Source organism: Myotis yumanensis, unplaced genomic scaffold (genome assembly GCF_028538775.1).
Source record: "Myotis yumanensis isolate MYYU_CA2020_CCGP unplaced genomic scaffold, mMyoYum1.0.hap1 SCAF_6, whole genome shotgun sequence".
Lineage (NCBI taxonomy): Eukaryota > Metazoa > Chordata > Mammalia > Chiroptera > Vespertilionidae > Myotis > Myotis yumanensis.
In genome coordinates this window covers 40,746,550-40,764,109 of record NW_027223757.1, presented here as the reverse complement: position 1 = coordinate 40,764,109, position 17,560 = coordinate 40,746,550, and the positions used below count along the sequence as shown (strand labels likewise).

Sequence of the window (17,560 nt, the reverse complement as noted above, 5' to 3'; positions counted from 1 at the left end):
GAGTGCATTAAGAATGTAAAGAAATTAAGAATCCTCTAAGAACTTTAGTTTTCCCACCTGTAAAATCGGGGAAATAATACCTTAGGTGATAATTGTGAGGATTAAGTGAAATAACGCATATATAAGGCATAATAATAATTATAATCATAAATTAGCTAACATTTATTAAAGCACCTATAAGTTTTAAGCACTTTAGATGTATTTTGACATGTAATCCTCACAATACTATGAGGCAAAGGGACTCTTACTGTCCCCATTTCACAGAAGAAAAAAAGCAGCATCCAGAGGTTAACTTGTAGAAATACTTAACACTCAAAATGCTCAATGAGAGGTGTTGTTCTTATTATCACTCATAATAATGTTAAAATTATTGTTAATAAGATTTAAAATTACAATAACTGTCCTTGCCATTATAAGATATTAAATATTAAATTATATATTTTATCTATAAAATGTGAACCAAGAAATAAAAGCAAATGACAATTTTTTAAAGTAATTCAAATGGAACATAAAAAAATATAAAGTTCTACCTTTAAAAGCTAATAAGATATCTGTAAGATCAAAGCATCCACATACATATAGACATACCTACAAAGCCAAAGGGCAGATTTTTGTATGTAAACTTTCTCAGTACCTGCATTTCCATAAAATAATTCACAAAACAGGACTGATTACAGAGGTTCCTCTTATTAGCATTTGTACAGCAATACAAAATGTTTCTCCCTTTAACTACAAGCCACCTGAAAACCACCAACAGAACAAGAAGCCAATCCCTTAGCAGAGATCCTTTTTGTTTTTCACTGTGTTTTGGAACAGCCTCCAAGTTACATAAAATTTCTAAGTACAGTAGAATACAAAGTATTTCTTTTTCCTGTTGTGAGAGTAAGCTGCCAACATGATGTCCAGTCAAGTCTAAAAACTTCAGTGTGCATTTCTCACAAACAAGAGAATTCTTCTACATACCAGAAAACAACTGTCAAAATCAGAAAATTAACAGACACATTACTACAGTGTATCTAATCCTTAGACCTAATTCAAGTTTTGTTCTTTTCCTAATAATGTCCTTTACAGTGCAATACCTCAAGAATTTTATTTAGTTGTCCTGTTTCATTCTGGTAGTTTTTCATTGTTTTCTTAATTTTCATGATCTCAATACTTTTAAAGATTGCAGGTCACTTATTTTGTTAGTATGTCTGATGTTTTCTCATGATTAAATGCAGGGTGTGCATCTTTGGCAGGAATATTAAAGAAGTGATGCCATGTTCTTCTCTGTGCGCCAAGTCAGCTGGCACACTGATAGTTCTGCTTTGGTCACTGCCAAATGTGCCCACTGTAAAGTTTTTTGTTTGTTTATTTTTATTTTAATCCTCATCTGAGGATATGTTTATTAATTTTAGGGAGATAGATACAGAGAGAGAGAGACAGAGACAGAGAGAGACATCGATTGGCTGCCTCCCATATTCACTCCAACTAGGGATCAAACCCGCAATCTAGGTATGTGTCCTGACCGGGAATTAAATCCACAACCTTTTGGTGTACAGGATGACACTCCAATCAACTGAGCCACCCAGCCAGGGTGATAAAGGCCTTTTTTAAATCTTTGTAATTTGTAAGTATTCCATGGGGACATACTTTCAGACAGTAAAAATATCCCTCACATCATCAAACTTTCCATGTGTTCATTAACTTTTCAATACAGACTCATGAGTTGGTTGTATTTATAATATTTTGCCATCAGTATTTATTTTGATGGCCAAATTGTTCCAGATTTGGCCAGTGGAGTACATTCAAGCTGGTTCTGGGTCATTAATTCTGAATCATAATTCTTTAAAAAAATTTCTTGCACATAAGATGTTCCAGGCTCATCTGTACTTTTACTGACCCAGCCCTGGAATTAGCCATTTCTCCAATGAGTCCTGATTCATTAAGAACGGTATTCAGAGACCAAGAACTGGGTGCTGGGTTAGCTATATCTATCTATCTATATTAAAAATTATAAGCTCACACTGCCATCTCCAATTCCACTCCAAAGGCACATGGTTCATTATATTGTCCTCCATTTTGAAACTCCTTTCTCCAACAATGAGAAACGAAGCTCCCACTATATTCACTATACTTACTTATTTGAACAACCTGTATGTAGATTACATGAACCGTTTGTTCACTGCATGCATGCCCTGTACCCCACTTGGGCTTTGTCAAACTACCGAGCCACTGTCACCACCCTCCACACTGGACATTCTCCATACGCCACTGCAATTCACATACTCCATGCTGAGGCCCTCTTCTACACAGACACCCTCCTTACCACGCCCAAGCTCCAAACACCATAAGAGGAACACCACAATGTTTGAGGGCACCTTCCTCACTCTGGTCAGGCAACAAAATACTCTGTGAGTCAAAGAGGTGGGTAAGGTGGATAGCTGATGCAGATGCTTTTTGACTGAATTGTTCAGAAAGGGAAGGGATAAAGGAAGTGAAAAGCAAAGACAATATTAAAAAATAGCAAACTACCTCTTTCAAAACTAAGTTTCTTTCACCTATAATCTCATTTGCCCTAGAATGGAGTCACACAATATAGGTTAAGAAAATGAACTTAAGAACCAGACAGACTTTTAAATTCTAGTTCTCCCACTTGGTGCTGAATAACTTAACGTACTTAACCTCTTTAGTTAAGAGTACCCATCTCACATGATTGTTATAAAAATAAAATAACCCACGTAAAAAAATGTATGGTACCTGGCCTGAAGTTAGCATTCAATAAATATAAGTTATTATTACGACCTTCTCTTTTACATTACCATTCATTATTAAACAGATGTCAAAGGATACTAATAGACATTTGTATAATTTTGTCAGATTTAGTTCTTAGCTTTCTTTAAGTTCTGAAAGAATCAGTGTCCCTAAAGACATTTAAACACACCTGTAGTATTTATCCTATGACTACTAACCAAACCACAGCCTGCAGTCTATCCTACACTCTACACTTCTGACAAAGTGTTTCCTAAAATTTTGCCAGGGTCATGTCATTCTCCTAAGGCAGTGATGGCGAACGTTTTAAGCTCGGCATGTCAGCATTTTGAAAAACCCTAACTTTGGTGCCGTGTCACATAAAGACAATTTTTTATCTTTGCAACCATAGTAAAACAAAGATTTATATTTTTGATATTTATTTTACATATTTAAATGCCATTTAACAAAGAAAAATCAACCAAAAAAATGAGTTCACGTGTCACCTCTGACACGCGTGTCATAGGTTCGCCATTACTGTCCTAAGGCAAAGCTATCACTGGCTCCTGCCACCCTAGCAAACAAAGATTCTTTAATATAGCAGTCAAGGTTTAACAAAGGATGACCTAAATCTGCCTTTCCAGAATTGTATCTCATTCCTCACCTACACAAAATTTCTGCTTCACCCCCTACATATCCATATCTTAACTAGAATGTTCATCTTCCCCATTTCTTCTCTTCAAATTTTGCATGTTTTTCAAGGTCCAATTTAAAAACCATCTCCTCTTTGAACTTCCTCTGGATTATAGCAGCCAGAAGCAAGTGTTTCATCCCTTAAACGCCTGAAGAACCAGGTGATACTGTAATTACTATCTTATAGGTACATTTATTATCTCCTCTGCTAGACTCAATTAAGATCCTCTAGGAGAAAGGATACATGTCTTCTACCTCCAAAACAACTACCATTAATTGAACATATATGCCAGTCACTATTTAATACTCTTAATAGTTTTATGAGGTTTATCTGTTTTTTACAGATGAAGAAACCAAGACTCAAGGAGGCTGGAGCTGTACCCAAAGTCACATGAGCTGTTAAGTAGTAAAACAAGCTTTTTCTAACACATTACATGAAACATGAGATATGTGGAATGAACCTTGGCAGGGGAAAGGTTGTCAGGTCAAATAAATTTGGAGGATTAACAAAGTTAGATCACTCTTTTTAGTAGAGGGCTTCTCAAAGCCTTTAATATGATGCTGATAAACTTCATAAATCTCCAACAGGGCACATTTCCCAAAGTATTTGGGGATAAAATCTTTTTCTCAAGGACCATGAGCTTTATAGGGCTAGTGTTCCATGAAGCTCATTTCAGGAAATGTGGCAACGTGTTCTGTTGTCTTTGAATAGCCACTGCACATAGGACCTCAATACACATTTCTTGAAGAAAAATTACTCCTCATAATAAACAAACCTACTAATGTAATTTAATATATTAAAGAATAAGGTAATTTTACTCCTTTATAGCAGGAGGTCTCACATATAATAATTACTTCACTAAACAGTACTCAAATTTAGAAAGTCAATTTTCATTAAACAGATTAAAAATAAGATTAAGAGAAATTTATACCTGTGCTTTTATGATATGCATAAATCTTGACATCAACTCAGGACATTCAAGGAGAAAGTGAAAGTGGTCAAATATAATTTTGGGATTTCTGAAAGAAAAATACATTTTGTTTAAATGAACAGAAATGATGACTAGCATTAAGTGAAATGCAGATTCAGATCTATGGATATTGAAACAGAAGAGCAACACACCTACAATACTTTCACTTGTCACTGAACATTATTTTAATAGTTTAACAGAAGTAACATTTTTTTCTGTAGAGATGAAAACATAAGTAAAGAAAGAAAAGGCTACAAGTGCAGTCCATGAGTCCAAGAAAGCCTTACCTGTTAACAAAGCATTTTAAGACTTCATCGTGTTTGCAGACAAATTCGATGAAACGGGGTGAAGTCATTCTGTGGGGAGTAAAAAAACAAATCAGAACACACAGACAAAAGTTGATGATATAGCAAATTTGAAAACTATGTATTGAACTGGACTGGCTTCTAGACAAAAATTGGGTTTGGATCGTCTTTACAAATTAAGAAATTGAGGCATGTCTACCCAATCTATAAAATGAAAAAATATAAAATTTTCATTAGCATATAAACAAGTGACTTTTTTAAAACCTTGAAATGTTAATAAGCATCTCTGGTCTATACATTTCAAATACATAATAAAGTGATCCTATACAAAGTGGCATTCAGCATTCCTCATGCTAATAACTTACAGAATGCCTATCAAATAATTCTAGATTGGTATGAATATCCTAAAACTAGATCAGAATAGAACTTAAAATCAACAAACTACCAGCTGTTTTTACTGAAATTACATAAAATAAAATAAAAAATCAAAGCTTTTCTTCATCTATCAGAGAAGCAATAAGCATGCCATGTAAGCCTTGACAGTTGGGTTTCCCGTTTTGTAATGCAGGCGCCTGACTTAAGTTTTGGTTGCCAAGGCTTCTGCTTCAAAGAGGCATACACTTCAAAGATGGCTATCTTTAATAAACACATTGCCAGCCACCCAACTAGATAAGAGCCAGGCCACCTCCCCCCATTGAGGCTCCTTTGTTTTAGAGATCTTGGTTGACTTGGATAACTGACCATTTAGGCCACTTGTTTTTTTCTCTTCCCACACTTTAAATTCCCACTCTTATGTTTTAAATTCACCAATAAAGACTGAGCACCAGAAAACCCCCACCTTCGACCCCCCAAAAAGCAGGACACCAGGCCCATACCCATACCGCTTGTGCACTAGCTCTCTAGTGGGCCACGCTCTTGCTCTCGCTCTCTCCCTGTGACCTCGCTGTGTGGCCCCAGGTGTGCCATGTAATTTCCAGACCTTGTAAGTAATAAACCTTTTTTTTTTTTTCAAAGTTTCCTGATGGTTATTGCTGAAGGGCGCCTTGCAATCATAATAAGAACCACAAGGGCTAGACCAGCCACCAGATTGGTTATTGATAGGCTGAGACCTGCACAAAAAACAAAGCAGAAACCCTCTTACCCTGGAGGCATCTGACAAGAACAGCACATGTAAAAAGCTTGAATGACAGCACTTAGCCGGTTAGCTGTCATAGAAATAACATCCTGACAGTCTGCACCGGCTTCCTGTTTCCCTCCTAGAGCATCTGGTTTAGATTCCCTGGTACCAGTGGATAGATTTTCATAGCTCCCAGGTCCTGGAGGTTCAAATGGAGGAATGGAAGTACCATCTTGATCTTGGCCTTTTTGTTTTAGTAAAATAGAAGTGATATCCGTTGAGTCCTTTTTGTTTTTCATCAGTTCTGTAGCTATTAAAACTAGCCATTCATCTAATGAGTGCCAAAGCAATTCGAGAGGCTAAGAGAAAAAGAAAAGTTTTTTAAAAAATATATCATTCTGAAACTCCAGCCAAACAAATATTATCAAAGAGAAAATTTACTCTAGATACTACTATTTTCCCTGGTTAATGTAACAGCAATGCCTATAGGCAAGTAACAAAAAGTTATGAATGTCATATAAATGACAATTTCTCCATTTATAATGAAAAGTTAATTTGCATTTATGCATTCCTTGGAATAAAAAGGGAAAACTAAAACCTAACAAAAAATATATAAGCAATCTTCTTTTAAAAATTTTTATTTAGTTTTAAAAGCATACATGCATATTCCAATGGGTTCTTATTTTCATTCCTTTACACAGCGGTTCTCAACCTGTGGGTCGCGACCATCGGAAAACACATATAGCATATCAGATATTTACATTACGATTCATAACAGTAGCAAAATTACAGTTATGAAGTAGCAACAAAAATAATTTTATGGTTGGGGGTCACCACAACATGAGGAACTGTATTAAAGGGTCACGGCATTAGGAAGGTTGAGAACCACTATAAAGTTTATAGAGATATAATTGGCATAAATATTGTATAACTTTAAGGTATAAAATGTGATGATTTGATACATGTATACATTGCAAAATGTATACCATAATTTTATTTTATAATTCTTATATGACCACAGAATGCTATAAACCAAATCATGTATTTTGGAAAGACACACCCTTACAATACTTCAACTAAAATAAATAATATTACTTTTAAAGACCACTATGGGAAGAGATTATGCAACCATATTTGGAACCTTAGAAAATGTTTAAATAACCTGTTCTGCCAGAAAATTATTTCCAGTTATTATCTAACAAATCCCTCTGCTACATCTTTAGCCTTCCTCCAGGTTTCCATAACATTCTCTTTTTGAAAATATTTCACTTACTGAATTTACAAACAATTAAATCACCCTAAGTCTCCACTTTAAATGTTAAACCAAAAAGCAGAAAACAAAATAAAATAAAACACCCACTACCATCAACAAAAACCTAATTCACTCATTCAGCAAGCATTTAATTAGTAGGCACTTGGTAAACAGGTAAGCAAAAGGCGAAACTAATTATACCCTTTCTGGGGCTGAAATGAGCACCCTCTTCCCCACAAAGAACTTTTCCATGATTAGGCACAGACTGCAGCTGGAAGACTCAGTGTCCCTGAGCTGCTTAAACAAGAGGCAAAAGAACTGGCTGCCACAAATACTGACATAATACCCTCACTGAAATGTCTTTTTTTTTCTTTTAATCCTCACCGGAAGATATGTTTCTTGATTTGAGAGGGAGAGAAGAAGAGAGGAATAGAGAGAAACATCGATGGGTTGTTTCCTACACTCGCCCTGACCTGGGGTCAAACCTGCAATCTGGGCATTTGCCCTGATCAGGAATCAAACTCACAACCTTTTGTTGTACAGGATGATTCTCCAACCAATTGAGTCACCCGGCCAGGGCTTCACTGAAAATGTCTTTAATTCTAATCATGATTCAAGTTTGAGTCAATAGTTTCAGTTCATGAGCAAAACATTTAACCTGCTATAAAAGATGAAAAGAACTTATGTCAACAAAACTATTTAGCTTTATATCAGAAAATGAACTTCTTCAGTCCGCAGGCCGACGCTCTATCCACTGAGCCAAACCGGTTAGGGCTAAGAAAATGAACTTCTAAAACAGAAAGAACAGGTGGTAATGATGTAAAACTGTTTGAAACAAAAGGAAAAAGGAATAATAAGCCTCTAAATGAGAATGGCTAAAACCTAGAAAATCAACCATTGGATGGAGATGAGCCTAAGGCAGGAAATGATTCCTGCTGCTCAAGCAGACGAGAGCACTGAGCCTGAACCTATCACAATCTTATTTTCAAATACTGACAATGTGCAAAAATGAAAGGCAAAAGTTGAATAATCCAGAATACTAAAAAAACTAGAAAGTTTTCAATAAAGGAACACAGCGTAGAATTAAAAGAAAATGAGGGGAAAAAGAGAAGTAGTTAAATCATCTTAGGCCTTTCTTTTCTCTCTTTACCAGCTTTTCATTTTTCATTCACACATGCAACAAAACAACATCCCAACCTTGAGGTAGTTTTACTTAGGGAGTTATCCCTTTAAAGATTTGTGCAGAAAATTCCTTCCTCAACCACAAAAGAATACAGTGAAAATAATTTTAATTTCTAACTGTGGTATCAGCCACAGACAAAAAGATTATAATACATTTTAAAAATTAAAAGTAAACCATATCTGTGATGCTTTCTCTACTCATAAATAATGATAAAAACATTAGACAAAATACAAAGCACTGTACAGATCAATGACTATGGAAAATATGAGCCGGCTTCTTGGCACTGTGGAAATATTGCTTCATTTCAAATTATTGAGTGATCTTCACCACAGAATTACATTCTCCCTATAGTAATAATGACAATCATATATAATTTTTAAAACATTTGTATATGTAATCCCCACTTGCAGAAAAATTAGAAATTTTTCAAGATCCACATGCCAAAGTGAGATACAAATCTGACAGGAAAGCATTGCTAACTTTACTAAGTCCATTAATAGTATCTTGGATTCTTGTTAGTCTGACTAGTCTCATCTTGATAATGTCAAATGCCACAACTCAAAAAATAAGCTTTTATAGTTAAAAGTTTCTCAATCTTTCTTGGCTTCCAATTTTTCCCAATTATACTTCTATGATACTGTTAATAGTCGCAGCTTACTATTCACAATAGCATATCAAGACTGAGGAACCCTAAACTCTCTGGCCCATGCTCACCCTTCTTCTAAACCAGAACTGCCTCCTCCTACAGATGCTCCGAGAGTTCCATGGCGCTAGGCAAAAATCTCTTAAAACTAAAAAACTAGGTAAGTGTTCAGACAAATTTAAAGGACTTCTAAGATAAATGAGAAAACTAATAACAGGATGTTAAATAATTTCACCTACTAAAAACACGCGGCCTATAAACCTACTCATTTAAATGGAAAACCTGTTAGTTAATTTTAATAGAGGGACATGCTACCTAGTTAATGAAATAGAAAGTGGGGGTCAATTGCTACCTTAGAAAAATGTAGTAAAAATTAAAATGATATTTCCAACTTAACATTACAGCAACTCAGCAAATGTTTAAAGATTTTTACAACTTGAATCATCCCACAATGAAGAGAGCTTATATACATAAATGACAATGTAACTTCTATTTTTATTCTTAAAGTGGAGAGCTAAGTTTTACAATAAAAGTGTTTTAACAAAGTGGCAGATCAAAATTTAAGAGAAAATAAGTGATCAGAGGCAAAAGTAGTTGTCAATAATGCAGAAAATAATGACTTAAAAAAGAAATAAAAATACTAACAAATAAAATAAAATAGATAAATATAAATATATATTTAATTACATATACAATAAAAATACAGAGTCTGGATTCCATGGGAAAAAAAAAACTAAAAGAAAAACAGTGATATCTTTTTCTACTCAGTTATATATGTACTGACTGGGTAGGTAAAAAACTAACAAGCATTTAATGCCTACAGAGAGGATATTCAGCACATACTTATTTTCTGATAGCAAATAGATGGCAAATTCAAATTTTAACCAAAAAAATCAGACAATAGTGAATATAATGGTGACCATATCTATACATGATTTGATTTTTCTATTCATAATTGTAAATGTGTAGCAAGAATGAGTAGAAAATAAAATCAGGGGTAGGTAGATTCAGTAACTAACAGCATGAGCACATTAAGAACAACTCCATTTAAAGTGAATGCTTCAGCAGTAAAACTCACTTAAAGGAGCATTGGAAAAACAATGAATCAATAATTTAGATTAGATTTTTACACAGACAATAAATAATCACTCCTAATATTCAAGGAAGGGGTGGTATGTGAAAAGCCAAAATTTGAATTACAATAAGATGCATAACTTCCTTCTTCCAGGAGGTGGCACAATAGGGAAAGAAAAAAGAAGAGAAAAAAAAGTGAGATCTCTTTCCAATACTAATTTAAAAAAAGAGAGGCAAGGAAGAGAGAGAGAGATAGATCTCTCTAGCCCCTGAAGCAGACAAATAGATGCAGAGATACTTATACATACCTTCCTAAAGGCTGTCAGACCTATTCTAAGTATTAAGGAAACTACTAGTGTCAAAATGCTTACAAACCATTTATTTGTGTCTGCCAAAATCTTCCATGTACGGATCATTTAGCATAACTCATTAATTTAACTTCAGATTTTTACAGACAGTAAAGCTGTCAAGCATAACTCGTTTTGGAGAAAATGGCACATAAAAGCGGTTATATCAGTTTTTGGATAGAGAACCTATATTTACACTCAACAAACTGTCTAAAAAAATATGTCTTTATGAACTCAAAAGCAAATTTTATACTATGAAAATTTCCCAAGATAAAATACCTTTAAAAAAAAAATAACATGGAGCCGAAACCGGTTTGGCTCAATGGATAGAGCGTCAGCCTGCGGACTGAAGGGTCCCAGGTTCGATTCCGGTCAAGGGCATGTACCTGGGTTGCGGGCACATCCCCAGTGGGAGATGTGCAGGAGGCAGCTGATCGATGTTTCTCTCTCATCGATGTTTCTAACTCTCTATCTCTCTCCCTTCCTCTCTGTAAAAAATCAATAAAATATATTAAAAAAAAAAAAAATAACATGGAAAGTTATTAAATTACACATTTATCCAAAATCTGAGTTACCTGAAAATATAATACCATAAAAAAGCATTAATAATAGCAATTGCAACCATGTTCCTTTTGTTTACTTCATAAAATTATCATTTAACACGAGTAGCAACACTGCCTTGGGTTTTATATGGAATCATTCTTCCAAGGATTCCATCCATAAATGTGCTTATATAACAGGAGCAACTGAAGCAACACAAAATGTTTAACAAAATACATATCTCAATGATTCTTCCTTGAAGTGATCCCAGGAATTAACTGTTGGTACCCAGTAACTGAAAGTAAACTTACTTTGAAAACATATACACACATAATAATAAAATCTAAATAAAAACTCAACAGTTTCTTTCCTTCTGAATAAATAATATTTTTTAGAAAACATAATGGCTGCATATGCTACCTTAAAAGATTAAAAATTAGATTTGGTCATGTTTAACATTAAATATCTTTACCCTTAGAATAAAACATTAAAGGAATTAAAAGTTTACTTGTAAGAAAAATATAAAAGCTCACCAATTAAGACTTGCTGTTGATTAAACAGAGATGAAAGGAGGAAGGTGTATCCTAACTTAAAAAGTGATACAGGTATGAACCAGACTTACGTCCTGTGTATGAGGTTTCTGATTAATGAAAGCATGCTTTGTCAAATTCATCTCTTTTACGTCTATCTTCATAACAACGTCATATACTTTTCTGACCTTGAACACCTGGCTTCTTGGTGTTTTATTCCCGTTGTAGCCCATATCGATTCCATTACTGGGAGAGGAAGGACCAATTCGAAAGACATGACAAAATATCCTCACAATCCTTAAAAGGCTCTTCATTTGAGCATCATAATTACTAGACAGGCTAAAAAAAAAAATTAAAATATGAACAGATTAGATAGAATAAAACAAATTACATTTTAAAATATCTATTTTAAAACATTTTCATGAATTGGCCATCTGTTTCATAATTTAACCAGTAAAATTCCTTTCCTGTCTTAACAGAGAACAGAATGTTTTAACAGGAAGTTACCAAATATATATTACTTCAATTGCATATGAACAAATTATTAATTTTTAAGTCACCAGAATATAACCAATGGTCAAAGCATAAAATATATAAATATTTGTTTTAAGTACCTAATCTGGAGTTATCTTAAGGTAAGAAGTATTTTCTTACAATGGAATCTTAAAATTATCAACTATTAATATAGCCTAATAATTTTATATTACTTTACCTAGTTTAAACTTCTTCCAGACTAATTGGTTGGTCTAAAAAAATGTTATTTTTCACTTTCCAAACAGTGAAATATCTCTTTTGTATGATACAAAAAAATTATAAAACCCAAACTTCACCATACCCTTCTCAGTTCATCATAAAATAATTTCTTTTCAAGCCACCAGGTCTCAATATAAAAGTTTCAAAATTAGTTTCCTAATTTAAAGCACTACCTACCACCTTTGGTTTTTATGAGAGTACACCTCCAGTCAGTGTCTTACTTAGCAAAGGTTGTGATTTCTCTGTTCATTTACACATTGTTAACTATCGTTACCTCAATCACAAATATATAGGAAGATAACTCATTTAATGAAACAAAATATGTGTGAAAAGGCCCTCAGGAAATATTTATTATCTTTATCAAATACTCCTAGAATCAGTTAGACAAAAGGCTATTCATTTTTCAAAAGTGCGCTAAATGACATCTCAATTATCACTAATTAATATATATTTATTTTCTTAATTAAAATTTCTATTAAAGTAAATGGCCAAAATTACATCACTTTGGGGTTAAGAAACACAAAATGATTCACAAACAAATGAATAAATGAAAGGCAAACTGCAAAAATACCATTAAACATAATATAATATTAAATATCAATTGTAATTTAAATGTTTTAAATTTTAAATATTATTAAACATAAATTGGAAGGGGGAAATAATTTGTATTTAAGATTCTCTTAAGAATCTACCTTGGTAGCTGTGAGATAATAGTAAATATATCTATTGGTCTCTGCCCCCAGTTCCTGGGGAACTCCTAAAACCCTAAGTGGTTGGGGCACTAGGAGCATCTTTTGTTCTAATAGTTGGTCTTTGATGTCAATTCCTAACACAGAAACCCTAAATCTCTTGGAATTTCCTGGGTGAGAGCACTGTCTGTTGTTCTACTGAGGTGACTCTTGGTGGGCTGTGGGATAGAATGGAAGCTGGTCACGAGAAAGGCCAAGCCATGATTAGAAGCTTGGAATTTTCAGCCCCCCTCACCCTAAACCCATTCTCCAGAAAGAAGAGAGGGGCTGGATGTGGTGTTAATGTTTCACATGCCTATGTGACAAAGCCTCCATAAAAAGCCAAAACATACGGGGTTTAAGAAGCATCCGGGTTGGTGAACACATCCATGTACCAGAAGGATGATGTAAGCCAACCCCATGGGGACAGAAGCTCCTGTGCTCAGGACTCTCCCAGACCTTGCCCTAAGTATCTCTTTATCTAGCTATTCATCTCTATCCTTTCTCATAGCCTTTAATAAATTAGCAAATGTGTTTCCTTGAATTTGTGAGCTGTTCTAGGAAATAATCCAATCCAAGGGGGTAAAGGTCATCAGAACTCAGCTTTGCAGTCAAGTCAAACAGAAGTTATGGGGAACTACTACTTGGGATTAACATCTTAAGTGGGGGAGAGGAGCCTTGTGGGACTGAGCCCTTAACCTGTGGGAACTGATGCTATCTCCAGGTAGATAGTGTCAAAATTGATTTAAATTGTAGGACATCCAGCCCCGTTAGTGCGGCTTAGTGGTTGGGTGTCAACCCAGGAACCAAGAGGTCACCAGTTTGATTCCCAGTCAGGGCACATGCAGGCTTAATCCCAGTAGAGGGCATGCAGGAGGCAGCCAATACATGATGTTTCTCTCTCATCGATGTTCCTATCTCTCCATCCCTCTCCCTTCTTCTCTAAAAATCAATAAACACATATTTAAAAATAATAATAAATCCATTGTAGAACACCCAGCTGGTATTGCAGAACTGCTTGGTGTAGATAATAAGTGTTGTGAGTGTAGTAGTGATAGGAGAGTAAAGGAGAAACACTGAAGGAAGACTAGTGTACTCAAAACAGTAGCAATTCACTAGTAATCCCAACAAAAGCCATAACATATTCTATAAAGCATTTGAAGAGTAGTATTGTAAGTACAGACAGTACAGTTTAGCAAAGTAGCTTTAAAACTTGTACCGGCATTAGATCGCTTTTTCCTACCCTGCTTCTCCTGTTCCACTAACCTTGTTGCTTTAAGAGCTAGATTGAAATCTAGAATCTGCTTTTTATAAGCAAGGGTATGAATCCTGGATCTTCTATGTATTAGCTTGGCATATCACTGAACTTCACAATTTTCTTATAGGTAACACAGAGATAACAGTATCTAAATTACAAGGTTACTATGAGGTTTAAGTAAAACAATGCATGTGAATGTTCCTTAGTTTAGTACCTACTTAATAAGTTTTAAAGATAAACTTAAAATAAAAACATACATATATACATAAAAACATAAATGTTTTCTGATTACTGAAGAAGAGCTGAAAATGGGACAAAGATTTAGATAGAAAAAACAAGTAAATTTTTTAATGTAGGAAAACAGGTTAAAGGTATTATGGGGGTATTTAAAACAATCATCATTATCTCTAGCATTTTCCATTTATATCATCAAGACTATTATCACCGTCATCTCCTCTATATGTGCCTGGCACTTCAAAGCACCTTATTATTTCATTCTTACAAAAATTCATTAAGACATTTACTACCATTTTCCAAAAAGGAAATAAAATCCTGATTGGACTGTAAATTAAACAGAGGGAGAGATCTTGTCTGTATTTTTCACGAGCACCTAGCAGATGGTCTGGTGGATAGTAGGCACTGAAAAATAAGTATTAGATGGCCCTGGCCAGTGTGGCTCAGTTGATTGGGCATCATCCATGCACTAGAGGTCACTGGTTCAATTCCTGGTCAGAGCACATGCCTGGGTTTTGGGCTCCATCCCCAGTGCGGGGGTGTGCAGGAGGCAGCTGATTGATGTTTCTTTTTTTTTAGATATATTTTATTGATGTTTTACAGACAGGAAGGGAGAGGGACAAAGAGTTAGAAATATCAATGAGAGAGAAACATCGATCAGCTGCCTCCTGCACAGCCCCTACTTGGGATGTGCCCGCAACCAAGGTACATGCCCTTGACTGGAATCGAACCCGGGACCCTTCAGTCCGCAGGCTGACGCTCTATCCATTGAGCCAAACCAGTTAGGGCATGATTGATGTTTCTTTCATTGATGTTTCTCTCTCTCCCTCTCCCTTCCTCTCTCTCTAAAATCAATAAAAACATATTTTGAAAAAAATTAAGTATTAGACGAATGGGTAGATGACAGGGAAACTATGAAAAGTTACTTGCTGAGATCACAGTAGATGGTGATGTCTGGATTTACACCTGAGTCTGGTGTAAATGCTTTTATTTAGTATGTCTGAATCTTAGGAAGTCCTTATCCAATAAATGGATTAATGGAAATGACTAAATAAAAAGAGAGCATTATGTCAAGCTGGAATTCAATGACCCTTACAGAGTCTAAAGTAGTCTCAGAGGTAAAAATAGATTTTAAAAATTATCAACTGGCATATTGAATGAAAGTACTGAAGAAACACTTAATGGCTGAAAGAACACAAGAAGGTGACCTAGCAAAGATCCTTTTGAGTAAATAGTAGAGAATGTGATTCTGGTCTGAAGTATATGGAAAGTGTGAGGAAAGACAGAAGAAAGGGGTAACATAATGGATTTCAAAATGTAGCTCACTTATAGAAGCAAAATGTAGCTGGGAGGAAGAAGTCTGGTTGCAACTAACCAAGGTCAGAGAAGACCATGACCTATTAAGACTATTAATGTATTAAGAATAGAAGTGAAAAGATTATTACAAAGTGGAAATCATCCAAATTAGAAGTGGACTAAATTTGTAAGCTACAAAATAACACATTAACCATTTCTAAATGGCTGTTTATTCCTAATTGGAGTAGCTAACCACATACAAAGAAGTGTAGTTGCAGGAAAATGTAATATATATAAATGCAAATATTATAAAGGCATTAACTCCATGGACTGAGAACCACATAATTTTTGGAAGGAATAAAGAACTGGAAAGGGGGAGAGTTCAAGGAGAAAATTTTATAAGGAATCATTAGGGAGCACTGAGAGGTTGAACACTAGCGTATACCCAGTTTTACATATTAGTTATCAAGATTCCTCGATTGCTTTCTTGATTCTTCTTACTGCACATTTTACTTACATGACTGTTCTAAGCAATTATGTTGTAAAATTCTAGACACATATGTCCAAATCCACTTAAGTCCCTAGTTTTACCTCCAAATGGAAACTAAAGTCTCCTTAGTAAAAGTTGATTGCCCTGGTCCTTTAAAACAAAATACACAAGGATGTGTCAGCAAATTTTTAGAACATCTTACCACTGACAAAAGGCATCCAACAAAATAAACTATTCCCAGAAATGCCTAAAAGGAGATGAAGCTGACAGATATTGTTACTATTGATCTGTTTATATTTTGAAACACTTACCTAAGCAGTTTATGACCATTTGTTGTGGCAACCTCAGCAAGGCTTGTTAAAATCCTTAGGTACTGGCTTTCACTTTGCTGAGACAAATGTTCTAGAACTTGCCGTAACTAAATTTTTTACAAATAAAAAAATGTGATTATATAAACTTTATCAAGAAATTAAGTACCTATTAGTTTAATAAGTATCCCCAAGCTAATTAGCTGAAATCAAGTCCTTTACAGTTATTTTGTGTTGCATAAATTCAAAAGCTAATATAGAGATAAGATGACCTAAAATCTTTGCTCAAAATCACCAAGAAAGCAATAAAAAAATAGAAACAGAACAGAAATCACCAAGTTTATTTATAGAAATTTAATTCTAAAATTTAAAAGCAATATAAATGCTGCAATTTTCAAAGAGTAGAGCTATTCTAAATACAGAGCTCAGTAAAGTAGTGATTACCAATCATAACATGATATTCCTTAGATCTTTTTCCTCTAGCTGTGGGGAATAGTCTAGTTATCTTTAGGAGAAACCAAAGACCCAGAGGAAAGAAGATTCATAGGGCCAAATATTAGCACAAAGTTTATTAATTATTATATAATTCATACTTATCCTATAATGAAGATAAACAAATTTATTACAAATATTAAAATATTCATATTATAATATATATTTACATTATTCATATATTTGTAATATACATTATGTATAAATAACATTATTATAAATATTTATAATAATATGATTAAGAAACACATTTGTAAACTGCCATATATGTTAAGCATGCATAAAGCTTGTTCATTTACAGGCTACTAGCACAATTACATTACCATGTTTTCTCGGAGATCTTCATTCTGTGTCATTTGAATAATTGTCTGGAAAAGCCTAGGGTGATATTGAATTAATACTTCACAGGTCTCTCCATATCCACCCTAAAAAATATATTTAAAATTATCTAGCTTTAAAAACAAAGTTCCTAAAGGAAAATGTATAGACAGCCCAGATAAGGAGCTTGGTTCACACTTCAGAAGGCAGTCAATCACAAGTCTAGACCATCTACACTCTGACTAAACAGCTGTAAGTCAGAAGTTCCTCAACTCCTCTTTGAGTTTGATAATTTGCT

The 17,560-nt window shown here is 34.4% G+C and overlaps 1 protein-coding gene across 4 annotated transcripts in view; it reads right to left on the bottom strand.

Moving 5' to 3' along the window:
• The window catches only part of HACE1 (HECT domain and ankyrin repeat containing E3 ubiquitin protein ligase 1), a 91,957-nt gene that overhangs the window by 32,812 nt on the left and 41,585 nt on the right, over nucleotides 1–17,560 (bottom strand). For 2 of the 4 annotated variants that reach the window (XM_070418011.1, XM_070418013.1), the window contains 6 exons: nucleotides 17,268–17,369; nucleotides 16,456–16,562; nucleotides 11,478–11,724; nucleotides 5,841–6,175; nucleotides 4,682–4,750; nucleotides 4,356–4,443 (listed from right to left, as the gene is read on the bottom strand). In XM_070418011.1, the coding sequence (XP_070274112.1) occupies nucleotides 4,356–4,443; nucleotides 4,682–4,750; nucleotides 5,841–6,175; nucleotides 11,478–11,724; nucleotides 16,456–16,562; nucleotides 17,268–17,369 (948 nt within the window). The remainder of the gene's footprint in view (nucleotides 1–4,355; nucleotides 4,444–4,681; nucleotides 4,751–5,840; nucleotides 6,176–11,477; nucleotides 11,725–16,455; nucleotides 16,563–17,267; nucleotides 17,370–17,560) is intronic. The other 2 variants (XM_070418012.1, XM_070418014.1) reach the window with 1 other exon arrangement.